This window comes from Sebastes umbrosus, chromosome 3, assembly GCF_015220745.1.
Source record: "Sebastes umbrosus isolate fSebUmb1 chromosome 3, fSebUmb1.pri, whole genome shotgun sequence".
Classification (NCBI taxonomy): Eukaryota; Metazoa; Chordata; class Actinopteri; order Perciformes; family Sebastidae; genus Sebastes; species Sebastes umbrosus.
Window position 1 is genome coordinate 16,755,195 of NC_051271.1, and position 17,315 is coordinate 16,772,509.

Sequence of the window (17,315 nt, forward strand, 5' to 3'; positions counted from 1 at the left end):
GTGGGCCAACATACCTGTCGACAGGTGCAGAAGTCTCATTGAGAGTTACAGAAATCACTTGATTGCAGTGATTGCCTCAAAAGGTTGTGCAACAAAATATTAAGTTAAGGGTACCATCATTTTTGTCTAGGCCAGTTTCATTAGTTTGTTTTTTTAAATGATTCTGCTGAACCACAATTCAAAAACAATGTCTGATTTTCATTAGTTAATTTTCAGTGAATTTTTATTTATTATTACTTTTGTCAGTTTCAAGTTATTTCAGTGACCATTGTTGGTTTTTCTTTCTTTAACGGAAGGGTACCAACGATTTTGCCTACGTCTGTATACACTGGAAAAACAGATGATCAGTAGTTTCACTCTCAGTCTCACAAAAGTTGCAGTTATTGTGATCAACATTAAATCTCAGTCTTAGTCCTGACCCGGTACATTTATACGCTTAAAAAGTTACAAACAGTCCCTTTAATACATCCATGGTTTAGCTTTGGGAGTGGAAAGTAGGCCTAACAAAGTAAATTGGCTTCTCAAATACTGTTCTGAAGTACTTTACTTGAGCATTTCCATTATATGTAAATGGTAAATGGACTTTTATATAGCATTTATATAGCGCTTTTCTAGTCTTCCTACCACTCAAAGCGCTTTACACTACATGTCAGCATTCACCCATTCATACACTGATGGCAGAGGCTGCCATGCAAGGTGCCAACTTTGCCCATCAGGATCTAATCTAAATACTAAATACAAAACACTAAGGAATCATATTTTTACAAAGTAAGATGAAAAACATTAATTTTTTGATATTCTCATGTGTGTGTGGATCCTTTATTGAAAATAGATACTGTACTAAAACATCTTTACACCAAAAATCTAAATGAAAACATTCTTGAAAGGTATTTCAAGGTATTTAAAATCAGAGATATGCAGTGTATTTACTGGAGAGAGAAAAGGGAGACGGATGTTTTCTTGTAATTATGAGTAAGCATGACTTTCAAAAAGTGTGTGTGTGTTTGTCAGCAGTGTGAGTGTTTCACCACACAGGAGGAGATTCTCCCTCCTACAGTGAACACAGAGTCACTGAAGGACTATATGAGAATAACCCAAGCCCAAACCCAAACCCAGGATAAAGAGGTTTGGTGAATGTGGTGTTGAAGGTGTAGAGGTGGATCAGTGTGTCAGAGGAGACTCTGTAGAAGGACAGAATGCCAGCAGGACAGTCCACATACACTCCTACTCTGTTAGAGACAGAAGATGAGGAGGACGAGGATGATGAGAAGGAGGAGGAGGGGAGGCATGTATTTTTCGTGTTGTGACTGACAGAGTAACCTTCAACATCAGAGTACAACAGATTCCAGGACAGATCCTTCCCTCCCAACCTGCAGTGACCTCTTGTTCCTCTCCTCCTGATTCTTCTGTAACTCACTGATATATTACCCCTTCCTCTCCACTCGACCTCCCAGTAACAGCGACCAGTCAGACTATTTCTACACATAACATGAGGCCAGTAGTCAAACCTATCTGGATGATCAGGATATGGCTGTTCCTCTGTCACTGCTGTCACCTTCCTGTTGTTGTCAGACAGTTTGAGGTTTCTGTTTACTGTGTTTGTGTCCAGTGTGAGTTCACAGGCATCTGATAGAGAGAACAAGACACGATACAGCAGCAGTTTATCATCCAACACACCTGATGGGTTTATTTGCTGCTTTATTAACAGACTGACTATTAAATCAAAACTTCACAAAGACTCACTGTTTTGGGTCTTCAAATTAAGGATTGAATGCAGATACACAACTTTTGATTTAAACTACCCTCTGAGACCCACAATAGACCAGTTTTTGTCTTTTTGGGGGGGATGCCAGTACCCAGCTCAGCACTGTGTCAAGTTCTTCTCATCATGAATCAGAAATAAACACAATTTAATTAATTAATTAAAATAAGTTGTAAATGTGTATAAGGGTTTAGAACAATTTTTGGGTCGATACCATTTGTTACACAGATTTTGTGCTAAATTTAACCATTACTCGAGAATTGATAAAAATGATCAATAATCCCTCCAAAATACCACATTATGACACCAAGACCTTGAGGAACACCATAGAAAAAGGTCATGCTGTGATTTGGTTTCAAAAACTTTTGACAGTTGGAGATTTCTGCAATAACTGCATTTTTCGGCAATTGGATGGCAAGCACTTCTGTTCTGGAAACTGCTCGGAAACCCCCTTAATGTCAATCTACCTAGGGGAGCCATCCATCCTCTGAATGCTCTAGGTCTGTAGTTTGTGGTTGTAAAGTTTCATGAGGCTGTGATTATCCTAGAGGTCACCACAGGTCAGTTTATACAGTGAGGTCAAGTTTCAAAATATGGTCTCACTACATTGAAATGGTTACTATGGGGACTAACATCATAATACAGTTGGGCTCATTGGATTCACAAGTCTCCTTTTTACAGTGATACCCAATTTATGTAATTCAAAGACTGTTTAGGGACCCCATTCAAATACACCATTTTTAGAATAGGCACATTTATTCTGCACGCATACGCATATCTTGAGGTCAGAGGTCAAGGAACCCCTTTGAAAATGACCATGCCAGTTTTTCCTCACCAAAACTTTGGAGCGTTATTTAACCTCCTTCCCGACAAGCTAACGTGACATGGTTGGTACCAATGGATCTCAGAGGGTTAAAGTGAACACACACTTACACTTCCTCAGACCAGGTTTCAGCCTCTGCTCTCCACCATCTTCCATCCTGGAGGAAGAAACAAAGTCAGAATGAACCTTCAGAAGCTTCCTCATCAATGATCTTCATAAACCTTCTCTCAGATTTAGGACAGGAGTCAGTCTCTTTAAAACAAACTCAGATATCTGCAGCTCATTCAGAATGCTGCAGTCTGAACAAAGTCCTGAGATAAGCTACATGACTGATAGTAATAAAAATATGTCTTATATATACTTTTCTAATGATATCACTGACTTAAAACTCACAGTCACAACAGAAATCCTGAGAGTCATAGTTGTTGTTGTTGTATAACCACCACTGAATCCTGATCCGGTATTAGACCAGTTAGGAGGTCAGTCTCAGTGGGGACAGGGACTCTCAGTAACATCAGTGACTGTCTTCACTGTTATCAGCAGTGCTGCTGGTACAGACTGTGAACCAACAGTCCTCAGCTTGTCAGTGTGACAGAGAGACGGTGTGTGAGTTCTTGTTGTTTGCTCATACCTGAGAGTTTCTAGTCTCCAGTGTGGATCCTCCAGTCCAGCAGAAAGCAGCTTCACTCCCGAGTCTCCTGGATGATTGTAGCTCAGGTCCAGCTCTCTCAGATGGAAGGGGTTGAATCTCAGAGCTGAGGCCAGAGAAGTACAGCCTTCCTCTGTGATCAGACAGCCAGACAGCCTGGACACACAGACACGCGCACATTTTTAACAGATTAAAGATCTGTGATTAATTTGCGATTAATTGTGAAATTAGAAATTATAAGAAATAAGTTTGTAAAAATATGTGAACATCAGCTTGTATATCCATTTAAATGGCCATCTGTTAAACAAATGATGAATACTGACCTGAGACTCTCCAGTGTACATTGTGGACTCTCCAGTCCAGCAGAGACCAGCTTCACTCCTGAATCCTGCAGGTCGTTGTTACTCAGGTCCAGCTCTCTCAGACTAGAGGACTGAGAGCTGAGAACTGAGGAGAGCTCCTGACAGCATTTCTTTGTAAGCCTGGTTTGACTCAACCTACAATGTAAATTAGTAAAACATATACTATATTACAATACTATTTTTCAGTTTAATGTCTTAGAGAACCGTAGGACTGTGGAGCCAAGACAGTTTAACTGAATTGAAAATATAATTTGGCTTTGAAAACAAAACCTGAACTGAAAAAGTTGTTGGGATTGTTGTCATTGTTGGAACTATGTACATCCCTTCAATGAACTGCGTGGTGTTATCTTGTGTAGTTGATGTATTGTGTTGTGTCTATGTCTTTTTCGATTTTTTATACATGGTGGCAAACCAGTTTCCCTTTCGGGGATAAATAAAGTTCATCCTATCCTATCCTATCCTATCCTATCCTATCAGATCCAATGCCAACATTTAAAGTCACTGTCCTGGCTCCATATAAGACAGGTCTTAGTGTATTTATCAAGTACATTTGTTTAATGTTTTTATGGTTCAAAGTGCAAACGATAATAATGATTATCTGAACGTGGTCAAGAAAAAAATATTTTTCAGCATTAGGCATGCAGTGCAAAACTAGACTATAAAACATATAATGTTTGATGCAGAATATAAAATCCTTCATTCATTCATTCATACATTATCCGTAACCGCTTTTCCTATTCAGGGTCGTGGGGGGGCTGGAGCCGATCCCAGCTGACATTGGGCGAAGTCACTCACAATACAGTGTTACACAAAAGCATCAGATTCAGATCTGACCTGAGAGTCTCCAGTGTACAGTGTGGACTCTCCAGTCCAACACAGACCAGCTTCACTCCAGAATCCTGCAGGTCGTTGTTACTCAGGTCCAGCTCTCTCAGACTAGAGGACTGAGAGCTGAGAACTGAGGACAGAGCTTCACAGCTTCTCTCCGACAGATTACAGACACTCAGCCTGAAGAAGAGTCAGTGAAAAAGAAACACAGATATTGTTTATATTGTCTACAAAGTAAAAAAAATGATGTGAAGTCCTGACATAATTTCTCTGTGAACCTCTAGCAGACAACGGTGGATTTTGTAGGCTGCAGTGAGTGACTGTTGTTTGCAGACTTTATCATCTCTAGCTGGCTAGCATAAACTAATGCTTATAATAAAACTGTGAGTTGGTTGTAAATTCCATCTCCAGGTGAAATGTTTTTAAATGTTTCCTGCTGCTTCATTTTAAAAAATGAGAAAACAGTAAAATGGGAAGACGTGTTGTCAGACAAAATCACCACAGAAGGATCTGACCTGAGAGTCTCCAGTGTACAGTGTGGACTCTCCAGTCCAGCAGAGACCAGCTTCACTCCTGAATCCTGCAAGTCGTTGTTACTCAGGTCCAGCTCTACCAGACTAGAGGACTTAGAGCTGAGAACTGATGAGAGCTCCTGACAACATTTCATTGTGAGCCCGGTTTGACTCAACCTGAAATAGAAATAGGTAAAAATGTCTTTATGTTTTGCTTTAACATCCCAGATATGTTCAGTGTCAGTGAACAATATTCAGCGTATACAGCATATCAAGTAAATTTGTGGTTTGTTCTTATGATGTAAAGTGCAAACATATACAGTATATGGCCATCAAAAACACAATAGAAACCAAAGGAATATTTGCCTGTCATATAGACGGGTTTCTTGTATACAGATATTACTGGGTGCGTGTGCATTCAGGGGGCAATAGCGCTTTGGCAGCCGGTTGTCATCAACGTAGATTTTGCAATGTTTGTACATTCTTGTTGACTATATCAACCCCTGCAGAGTCCGACCACCAGATACCATTATCATATGACATATTCGTATGAGATTTGTTTATTATCACCTGTTGTGCAATGGGTAACGTTAGATCAGACATAACTGTGATTTGACTTGGGGGACCAGAGTCTGTTTGATTGACACTGTGGTCGGAGTTCAAGCTATGTGAGTCCCTCTTGATGGCCGCAGCCAGACACTTTTTCCTTGCGATCCCTCAACAGGTATAACGTTAATATTAAACTGGACACTTGAATTTTGGTCATGTTATTAGTACAACCAGTCACACAGCAGCTCTTTGTATGTCGGGCAGGTGAACATTAACATTATACACCTGACGGCTCTCTACTAAATAGCGTTTTGCTGGTTGCTAGCTAACATTAGCGGATAGCCCCCAGTCGGAAACGTAACGCCAAAAGTCAATACAGTATTGCAGATATGTCCATGTCAAAACCAAACGAACGTTAGCTAACGTTAGCTTCCACAGCCGCTTGTTGTTGTGACCGCGGGGGAGGAGAAGTGGCTGCCCCGGTAGACTACCAGACGTCTTCCCTTCAAAATGTAACATTATGGCATACCAGAGGGAGCTAATTTTTATTCTTGTACTTTATTGATCTTGCACTTCCCCATATGCCACCTACTGTGTTCCCTCTGTCATTGATGACTGTGCGGTATGAATGTGTATATGTCTCGGTGGACTGTAGAAACTGAATCGCCCTTCAGGGATAAATAAAGATATCTGTATCTGTATCTGGCTCTGCTAGACATGCCGTGCTTTCTACCCCCTAGTTGCGTGCGTATCTCTGTGATGATGTTGCACAGAAACCCTTCTCTATAGTTAGTCAGCAAAAATCCATGTTTGTTTCATCAATGAGGAAACAGTGTTATAATGAGAACTTCTGACAGAATTTCTCTGCTTAGTATTCTCTGTCTGATATGCGGTTTCCACATTGTTGTCCCTCAATCAAACATCCAGAGTCCATGAATATGGAAATATGTTCCCCAAAGATGTGTTCTACTTCGCTGAAAAGTCCATTCTCTGTGTTTGTGCACTAGTTCCTTCAAGTTCCCGTATCATGCTTGTGTGTTCACCCAGAATTTCTGCAATGTACACAGGTACTACACAGCATTACACAAAAGCATAACAATGTGATCTGACCTGAGAGTCTCCAGTTTACATTGTGGACTCTCCAGTCCAGCAGCCAGCAGCTTCACTCCTGAATCCTTCAGTTTGTTGTTACTCAGGTCCAGCTCTCTCAGACTAGAGGACTGAGAGCTGAAAACTGAGAACAGAGCTTCACAGCTTCTCTCTGACAGATTACAGCCACTCAGCCTGAAGAAGAGTTAGTGATAAACACAAACACTGAAACTGTTTCTATATTATCTACAATGTGAGAAACACATTTCTATGGTTGCCGTCTCTGAGTTGATGAGTTGATCTGGGATCACAATAATGTACAGAAATACATTTTAGCCTTAAATGAACTACACTCTGATTTTCATCCATTCTGTGGAGGTACAATTTCACTGAAGAAACAATTTGACAGACTTTTCAATTGATCAACTAATCAATGTGTTGACTAAATATTGTGATCAGTTTATTAAAACTTTAATTTGTTGATAACAAACCTAGACATGTGATACACTTAGTATCTGCAGTTATCTGTGCACTTACAGAGCTTTGTTGGAGGCTTTGGCCACAGGCAGCAGCCTCAGAAGAGCCTCCTGTGAAGCAGAATATTTCTTCAGGTCAAACACATCCAGATCGTCTTCTGATGACAGTAAGATGAAGACCAGAGCTGACCACTGAGCAGGAGACAGTCTATCTGTGGAGAGACGTCCTGAACTCAGGTACTGTTGGATCTCCTCCACTAGAGAACGATCATTCAGTTCATTCAGGCAGTGGAACAGATTGATGCTTCTCTCTGGAGCCGGATTCTCACTGATCTTCTTCTTGATGTACTCGACTGTTTCCTGATTGGTCTCTGAGCTTCTTTTCCTTTTCATTAGGTCTCGTAGGAGATTCTGATTGGTCTCCAGTGAAAGACCCAGGAGGAATCGGAGGAACAAGTCCAGGTGTCCATTTGGACTCTGCAAGGTCTTGTCAATAGCAAATTCGTGGACTTCTGTCATAGATGTTTTGCTGAAAAACATTCGCACTTGTTCGCCACGTGTTTGCCCTGGCTCACACATCACATTCTTGTTTCTGTTAATGACTTCCCTTTCTACATATAAAGCTGCCAAAAACTCCTGAACACTCAGATGGACGAAGCTAAACACCTTGTCTTCATCATTCTTCCTCCCACGTTCCTCTTTGAAGATCTCTGTGAACACTCCTGAGCAAACCGAGGCTCCACTGACGTCAATGCCACTCTCTTTGAGATCTTTCTCATAGAAGATCAGGTTGCCCTTTTCCAACTGGCGGAAAGCTAGTTTTGCTAATGACTTAATGTACTGAATGCACTTTTTTTGGCCATACTTCTTTTTTGTCTGATGAATCTGAAACACCAAGAATTCTGCATACATCTCAGTCAGAGTCTTGGGCAGCTCTCCTCCCTCTCTGGTTTCCAACAAATCCTCCAGAACTGTAGACGTGATCCAGCAGAAAACTGGGATGTGGCACATGATGTGGAGACTTCGTGATGTCTTCATGTGGGAGATGATTGTGTTGGCCTGCTCCTCATCTCTGAATCTCTTCCTGAAGTACTCCTCCTTCTGGGGGTCAGTGAACCCTCTGACCTCTGTCACCATGTCAACAAAATCAGAATGGATTTGATCGGCTGCTGCAGGTCGTGTGGTTATCCAGAGGCGAGCAGAGGGAAGCAGTTCCTTTTTTATGAGACTTGTCAGCAGCACATCCACTGAGATCGACGCTGTCACATCAAAGTTAACTGCCTGATTTTCACTGGTAGAGCAGTCCAGATCAAGGCGGCTCTCATCCAGTCCATCCAAAACAAACAGAAGTTTGAATTTGCTCTTGTCGTAGTTGGTGTTTCCTGATGATTGCAGAGTTGTAAAGATGTGATTAAGAGCTTCGTCCTTGATGTCTCTGGTCTCCGTGATACATTCATGAATGAGCTCTGCCAGACACAACTTTTCTCTCTTCCATAAATTCAGCTGGCGGAAGGTGAAGGGGAAAATGAGATGCACATCTTGATTGTCTCTTCCTTCAGCCCAGTCCAACACAAACTTACGCACCAGAAATGTTTTTCCAATTCCTGCGATTCCATTGGTCAGCACTGTTCTTATGGGTTTATATCTTCCCGAGGGGAGTTTGAACATGTCACAAGGTTTAATTGGTTTCTCTGTTCCTGCTGGCTTCACTACCGGCGCCTCAATCTGCCTGACCTCATGCTGTTGGTTGATGTGTACGTCACCCCCAGCTGTGATGTACAGCTCTGTGTAGATATCATCCAGACGTTGCTCATCCTTCTTCTGTGCCCATCCCTCTTGAGCACACATAAACTTATCCTGGAGGTTTGATTGGAGCAAGTGTTGGTAATATGAGATGTGTCGTGGCTCTGGTACTGGAACAATCACATCTGTGTGACATTAATAGAAAAAACACAACATAGAATTAGGCTGCATGTCTACATATGCCTCTATTATCATGGGGATCAGTAAATGCATGCTTTTTGTTTTGCTAAACATTTGCTTCTGAAGAGAAACTAAAGTGCAATCAAACCTATTTTTAGTTAAAGGGGGAGCAAATTGTCTGTGGACAGTATTCTAATAGTCAAAGATTTGTACTTGTGTAACAGCAAGTCATCTTAACGTTTAGGGTTGAACTTATGCTCTTTTGTACACCCCAGCTTTACAACAGTGCAACCACAGCCCTGGACTGGTGACCACTGAGCAGCTGCTGGTGTTGCTGCCATCTACTGGTTAAAATGTCACAAACGAAAGTCCTGTAGCATCAGTTTAACTATTTTCTTTCTCAAGGTTCAAGGTTAATTTATGTGAGACGAAATGCAAGTTGTAGTCCCTTTGTGCTACACAAATTAAAATAAATTAATTAATTAAAAAAACAATAATTTTAATGGGGGGTTATGGAGGACGCCTGAGAAAAGAAGCTGCTCTGTAGTCTGGTGGTATGATAGTGGAGACTTCTGTATCGCTTGCCAGACGGCAGCAGGGTGAACAGGCTGTTGCTGGTATTGTCTCTGCGCAGGCACCTCACCTTACCGATATCAGTGATGCTCAGTAGGTGGGTACCAATGATGTCCTGGGCGGTTTCAATCACCTGCTGCAGAGCCCTCCTGTCCTGGGCCGTGCACAAAGCACGCCAATTTTCTATGTTTCCCGTTTGGATTCGGCCATTTTTTTCATTTTACAACTTTTAGGACATGATGATTTAAATAAAGGATATTCAAGTGCTCGTACTGGGAAATTGATTTACCTAAAAATAAAAAAAAATCCGCTGATTTACAGACGTCTCTTTCTCAATGTAAAAAGTATTTTTGGGCCCAATGGCATCACATGACGGACACGGAAGTTGTAGTTCTACGATTTGGCTAAAATGTATGTAGTATAATAAATATGTCAAATAAGACCTTTGTAAGCAACGTTTTAATAGCTTCTAGGGCCTATTTTGAAGGAACTGAATTAAGCTTTCTCTCTCATAATGGAGTCATAATGTCGCACACAGAAAGTAGAACTTACTTACACTTCAATTCTTCTAACTTTTACGACACTTTGTCTGTCAGGGCTTCAATACAAACCAGAGAATACAGCAGCTTTACCTTCGCTCTGAGAGGAGCAAGTTCCTCTGTTCTCTGAAGTCTCTCTAACATCATTGACATCCATTGACGCTGTGTGAGAGAGGTTATATGTTGTTTTATCAATTTGACTTATTAGTTATCAGTTATCATTAAGTTAAGCAGTACTTGTTAATAGTTTTTTTTTTATTTTGTATGTGCAGAGTGTTAAGTGTGATCGCTGAGGGGCATTAATAATCAACATGGATGTAACTCCACCAATTAATCTGTATAATAATAACTGTAATCTTCTACATACCATTTCTAAAAAAATGTGAATAAATGAAATAATTCAAACTACAAAATAATAAAAGCTGTGATAAACTATAAGGACAAGTTACAATATCTGTAGCCTAGCATAGTAACATTGAAATTAGTGATAAATACGTGAACATGAGTATCATAAACAGCACTTAACCAAAAAGGGATGTACTGGCATGCAAATACTCCTCACAGTCGGTCAACAATCTTAAATTTGTGATCATCTGCATCACTCTAACACAGTTAATCAAGACCTCATTTAATGTAGAAAACAACCCTAAACTTTTAAACTTATCAACACTGCACTTAACCCTTAGTTGCACTAACACATTAACACAGGAAGCAAATCTTATATGCACTGCAGATCAGTTAAAAGTCACAATTTGTGGAAAAACAAATCCCTGAGCCCGCCACTACTTAGGCAATAATGGCCTCACGAAGTTAATCAAAAATACAGCAACTAAAAATCATGATTTTGTAACTAAATAGGTGTTAATATGAGAAAGGTCCAACTACCTATCTACATATAGATAGGGAAGAAAAGTGATTCTAAATTAGGTTTCTGCACCTCAAGTAGGCACGGGATGAATATCTCTTTAATGTACTTTTGGCTAGCAAATCCTTCAACAGAGGATGACTGGACTACAACTGTAAATGTAACGGTATGAAAACATTTACCTACCCCTCAAGACTATGATATGATCAATTTGTAAAATACAACATAAATGGACAACAGATATGTTCCTATAAGACGTAACCCATTACATGTGTCACTGTGATGCAGCAGCTCATTGCATTCCCCAAAGAAAAATAGAACTGGAGACATTTTCTCATAATTACGAAAACAAGATCTCATAATAAACATTTTTATCACACTTTATTACACAGCGTTGTTGAATAGTTGATTCTGATTGGTTAATCACGGTCTACTACGGTCTACGGTCTGCTATTTCTTAATAACATACCGTTGCTATGTATGTATAGCAGACCGTTGCTATGGGCGCAGTTCTGATGTCGGACGCTGGCAGACCGTTTATGTGTCAATTTGCCGAATCTGCCTTTTAAATAGCAATGCGCCAGGTGCAGGCGCACCTGACTTTTAAAGAGAATGGGAGATGACACTCTGATTGGTTTGATTCCTGTTACACCCAAAACACACCTATGATTAATTAAGAGACTAAATACAACCCCTTTGCCCCTTGCAATTTACTTAACTAGAAAAAGTGGAGTTTGATACGCCCTAAATGCACTTGCACCATCCACTTTAGACCATGCGTGTCTAATACATAAACTCTCCGACAACAACATGCAGGATTCTACTGCTTTCTTTCATGTCCATCGACGTATCAACCTCAGGTGGATTTAGAAATCAGGCCTCCAATTGATTTTCTTTGGTGTATACAATGAGCTTCAGTACAGAGACACTGTTCCTTTATTATGTTGCTCATGTCAACCCACTCTTACTGCCTGAAAATACAAATAACAAAAGTGAGACTGACCTTCTGGTCCTGAGCTGGTGTCTGACAGTTTCTGTACCAGATCATTCCTCTTTATCTTCTCTAAAGCCTTCTTGGTCACCTTCAGAGCTCCATGAAGTTTATAGATGGTCATCATCAGATGAACTGTGTCCCGCCTTTCTGCCTTCTCCAGCTTGGACACTTTGATGGTTTGGTAGCCTTCCAGGATGTCAGGCTGCTGCAGATACCACTTGAAGTCCTTAAATTCGTCATCTCTTAAATCCTCCAGAGTGTTCAAAAGGTACTCAGCCGCCATTGTGGCTTCTTTCTAAAATTAGGTAGTTTTGTCAACCCGAAGGAAAAGTGTAACACAAATGCATCAGAGCAGCAACAGGAGAACAACTCACATAGTGTAGATAGATTAGATTGACCTCATCCTAAAGGGGGACATCGCAATCCATCCAATAGTTGTTAAGACATTTCACACAAAACCAAGAATGTCAACTTCATGATGGCAGTAAAGTAAAAGTCATTGAGATTCATCCTGTGGGGAACATGAATGTCTGTGTTACAATCCATCAAATAGTTGTTGAGATATTTCACTTTGGACCAAAAGGGTGGATCGAAAGACTAACATTGTTATTCCTAGAGCCACGATGAGACGCTGGAGCAGCTGGAACAAGACAAAAGTGAGCATGGCTCAAATACCCCTGCTCACCGCTTGACCCCTACTAAAGTAGGGCCAAAGGTTTTGCCCTTTTGGAACTAATGGAATTAATGGGCATTAAATAATTAACTAATGGGCACACTGTCAACCATCATACCAAATTTGAAGGTCCTAAGTTAAATAGTTTCCGAGTTCTGCTCCGGAAACGAAAGTGTAACGGACGGAAAGACGGACGGAAGGTAGGAAGGACAGACACGTGGAGTGCTATATACCCCCGACTACGTTCTCTCTGAGCTTCACTTCACATTACACATTTATCTACAAAGTTATAATTATCGGAAGTATAAAAAGCAAAACTCTCACCTGAAGGTTGGGAGAATGTTAAAATGTGTCGACAACATCAGAGTCCAGTCACTCTGCAGTCTGGCTGCTGCAGTTAAGTCAAGTAAGTTTAAAGGAAATGCTGAATGAGGAAATACAGTCCGTGTCTGTCAGTGAAATTCCAACATCCGCTTATTCCGGTTCCTCTTTGTCATGGAAGTTCCTCTAAATATTTACCCAACATTGTGCAACACAACTACATGATATGTTGTTTTGTGTTTAGTTGACTCTTGTTGTCCCAGACAGCAAAAAAAGCTTTGACCCAACAAGAAGATTCAAGACTCATGATGAACGTGAAGTAGCACCTACAAGCGATTTAAAAGAATTTGTGGCATTATGTGTAATTTAAGAGAAGAAAACACTCATGAAACATCGATAATGGATTCAGAAAATGTGGTGAGTTTGAATCCATTGAAAAAGTCTTCAGTTTAATAGCTGCCTGTAATAAGTAACACTGAGTGAATAAACACAAGAAGCCTGTCTGTGCAGCATGCCTTTACACTGATCATCAGGCCCTGAACATCCACTGCCTCTGAGGAGATGGAAACACAAAAATAAATATTTTTAAATGAAATTATATGAAACATATGTATTTATTTTTTGTTTTAAATATCCTTTTTTCTTCTTTCTTTCTTTTTAATTAGAATTACTGTTTTATTATAATTATTTATTATTTTTAGGGCTGTCAAAGTTAACGCGATAATAACACTTAACGCAAATTCGTTTTAACGCCACTAATTTCTCTAACGCATTAGCGCAACTTGTGATTTTTAGGTTTTAAAGCTAGAGTAAAGATACTCTGACATCATATGAAACTAGACAATTAAGAAATCTATTGGTACCAACCATGTCATACTAGCTTATCGGGAAGGAGGCTAAATAACGCTCCAAACCTAAGCTAAATTGTATCGAGCTGTTTTTTCCTGTTTAGCTTTAGTTTGCCATGTTATGATTTGAGCAATATTGAGTAGGGATGCACCGATACTGATACTGGATCGGATATCGGGCCGATACTGACTCAAATAGCTGGATCGGATATCGGTGACAACGGGGCCGATTTATTCAATTCAATTCTATGTTTGTATACTATATACATTATACTGTATACTGGAATTTTAAGTCCTATTAAAGTTTTGACCAATTTGTTGCTGCATTAAAAAGGTTTACACATGAATTATAATTACTGTTAATTTTGAAGATTTTTTACCAAGTTGTTGTATGATTTATTATTTTAAAAATAAATAACAATTCAGTAAATTTACATCTATGCATTGATTTTCTACATTTTGTTTTACAAAGTTAGGAAAGCAGTGTTTAAGTCAAGCCTGATGTATTCGGTATCGGGACTGAAAAAGTCAGATCGGTGCATCCCTACTATTGATGACAGTATATGTCATTGTTTTGTGTTGTTAATTGATTTCCAATAAGAAATATATACATACATTTGCATAAAGCAGCATATTTGTCCACTCCCGTGTTGAGTATTAAATACTTGACAAATCTCCCTTTAAGGTACATTATGTACAGATAAAAAATTCACAATAATTTGCGATTAATCACGACTAAAGATTTTAATAGACTGACAGCCATAATCATTTTATGTGAAAGACAAAAGATTTTTTTATATTTAAGAGTATTTTAATCATACATTAGTGGGTGTGTTAGATGCTGCTTTCATTCCCTTTAAACAAATGGCTAGGGGACAGTTTGGGAATCTTGTGACCTTATGGTGCATCTTTAAAGTTCAATTCACTTGACTGTTCTGCATTTAAAAAACTACTGAAACAGTCACCTATTTCCTAATTATCATCCACAAATTGAAATTTTAAAAATAGTCTAATTTCTGAGCTCAACACTGTGAAATGTAACTTCCAAAGTTGAATCAGTACTCATGACTCTATGTTCAATGAGTCAGTACTCAACAAGTTGGCTGTGCACATAAGCAAAAAGATGTGTCTCTGATTGTTTTGCAACAGCCTGAAACTGGTTGTACAACATTTAAGCAACGCATCTGTCGTGCGTAATCGCAGCTTGACAGAAACATCATCACTCCAAATAGATACTTCTGATGGAACAGAAACCTGCTGCCTTCAAATGGCTGTAAAGAGAGTCACCAGGGTAAAGGAAAGGCCTTCAGAATTATATATATATATATATATATATTCTGAGCCATAGAGCTCCATTGTTGTCCAACAACTATTACAAACACATCAATGAGCCTCACTGTGTCACTGTGTGACATGTTCCTTCATCACCATGAACACACACTGTAGTTTATTTTGACTCAATCCCACATACACCATCATGCTGCCACTAACACTCACTAGAGCACCACATTTGGATTAATCCGCCGCTGAAAATAGTCCCCAACAAATGCACTATTTCCTCCTGTTTATTTGATTAAAAACTACAGCGAGCAGCTGATTTAGGATTCTGAGCTTCTAGTCAAATTAAACTTTACTGTATATTTGGGTTTTAAAGTAGGAACTAATGAGCCGAGAGCCACAGACAGGAAGTCAGAAAGTATTGAGAGATGCACTAACATGTTATTGGTTTGAGTCTGAATAGGAGATTTGTGGACATTAATTTAAATCCCTCAGTGTGAATGTTTTAAAACAGCACTTCCACCTTCATGTCGGGAAGTTTAATTGACAGGAGGTATAACTCTTCAGTTAACTGTATAAATAAAATGTATGGAATAAGATACATCAGATTTGATACACACACACACACACACAATACTTGTTAGTAGATACATTCACTGTAGGTTTGAGTATGAACATGAAGAACAGTATAGAATATGACCAGACGTATCTTTAACAGTGTGAAATTGAGTGAATATTTTAGCAATACATTTCACACCTTCATCAAGATATGAAACTACAAAACCTCGGGATTCCATTGGTACCAATGTAAGCTTGTCACGAAGGAGGTTAAATAACGCTCCAAACTTACGCTAAATTTTGGCGAGGAAAAACTGGCATGGCCATTTTCAAAGGGGTCCCTTTGATTAATTGCAAATTAATCACACATTTTTTTATCTGTTCAAAATATACCTTAAAGGGAGATTTGTCAAGTATTTAATACTCTCATCAACATGGGAGTGGGCAAATATGCTGCTTTATGCAAATATATGTATATATGTATTATTGGAAATCAATTAACAACACAAAACAATGACAAATATTGTCCAGAAACCCTCACAGGTACTGCATTTAGCATGAAAAATATGTTCAAATCATAACATGGCAAACTGCAGCCCAACAGGCAACAACAGCTGTCAGTGTGTCAGTGTGCTGACTTGACTATGACTTGCCCCAAACTGCATGTGATTATCATAAAGTGGGCATGTCTGTAAAGGGGAGACTCGTGGGTACCCATAGAACCCATTTTCATTCACATATCTGGAGGTCAGAGGTCAAGGGGACCCCATTGAAAATGTCCATGCTATTTTTTCCTCGCCAAACTTTTGAGGGTGTTGGGGACCGGATTGAAAGTGGGCCAGAGTTTCATACCTCAGTCCGGGTTACTTGCTCTTGGCAGCGGCGGGAGGAGCAACAGGAGGTGAAACGTAAGCGACGATGCCGGGCTCAGGAATGTACTCCTCTCTGGCTTTGTGCAGCTGTGGGTTTGCCTTCAGATTGTACCAGCCCCAGTGGATCAACCCCAGACTCGTGCCCACCACAATCAAAACTTTGTAGTTCTTCCAGAACTCCCGCAAACCCATGACTGACAGGCACTGAGCTGGGAAACATAAATAAGGATGAACGTCAGCTCATATGGAATATTGATCTGGATCTATTGTTGTCATTTTCCCCAATAACCAAAAACATCAAAAACAAAAAATCACATCCACCTAGCTAACACTAACGCAAAAGTTTGGCGAGGAAAAAATAGCATGGACATTTTCAATGAGGTCCCCTTGACCTCTGACCTCCAGATATGTGAATGAAAATGGGTTCTATGGGTACCCACGAGTCTCCCCTTTACAGACATGCCCACTTTATGATAATCACATGCAGTTTTGGACAAGTCATAGTCAAGTCAGCACACTGACACACTGACAGCTGTTGTTGCCTGTTGGGCTTCAGCTTACCATGTTATGATTTGAGCATATTTTTCATGCTAAATGCAGTACCTGTGAGGGTTTCTGGACAATATTTGTCATTGTTTTGTGTTGTCAATTGCTTTCTAATAATACATATAGACATACATTTGCATAAAGCAAACATATTTGTCCACTCCCATGTTGATAAGAGTATTAAATACTTCAAATCAAATCTCCCTTTAAGGTACATTTTGAACAGATAAAAAAATGTGTGATTAATTTGCAATTAATACAGTTAAATATTTTGA

The 17,315-nt window shown here is 39.7% G+C and overlaps 2 protein-coding genes across 2 annotated transcripts in view; both read right to left on the reverse strand.

Annotated features, from left to right (window-relative positions):
- Positions 1-357: 357 nt before the first annotated feature.
- Positions 358-17,315, reverse strand: part of LOC119485897 (NACHT, LRR and PYD domains-containing protein 3-like) — a 65,254-nt gene continuing 48,296 nt past the window's right edge. Inside the window, 7 exon segments of the mRNA XM_037765729.1 lie at positions 358-1,626; positions 2,696-2,742; positions 3,217-3,390; positions 3,558-3,731; positions 4,431-4,604; positions 4,940-5,113; positions 6,596-6,769. Of these exon segments, the coding sequence (XP_037621657.1) occupies positions 1,025-1,626; positions 2,696-2,742; positions 3,217-3,390; positions 3,558-3,731; positions 4,431-4,604; positions 4,940-5,113; positions 6,596-6,769 (1,519 nt within the window). The 3' untranslated portion in view covers positions 358-1,024.
- On the reverse strand, positions 7,108-13,019 carry LOC119485904 (NLR family CARD domain-containing protein 3-like). The gene is made up of 4 exons (XM_037765742.1): positions 12,942-13,019; positions 11,954-12,239; positions 10,179-10,247; positions 7,108-8,978 (listed from the first exon to the last, which is right to left on the reverse strand). The coding sequence occupies exons 2-4, from the start codon at positions 12,225-12,227 to the stop codon at positions 7,108-7,110; spliced, it is 2,214 nt and encodes a 737-aa protein (XP_037621670.1). The 5' UTR covers positions 12,228-12,239; positions 12,942-13,019.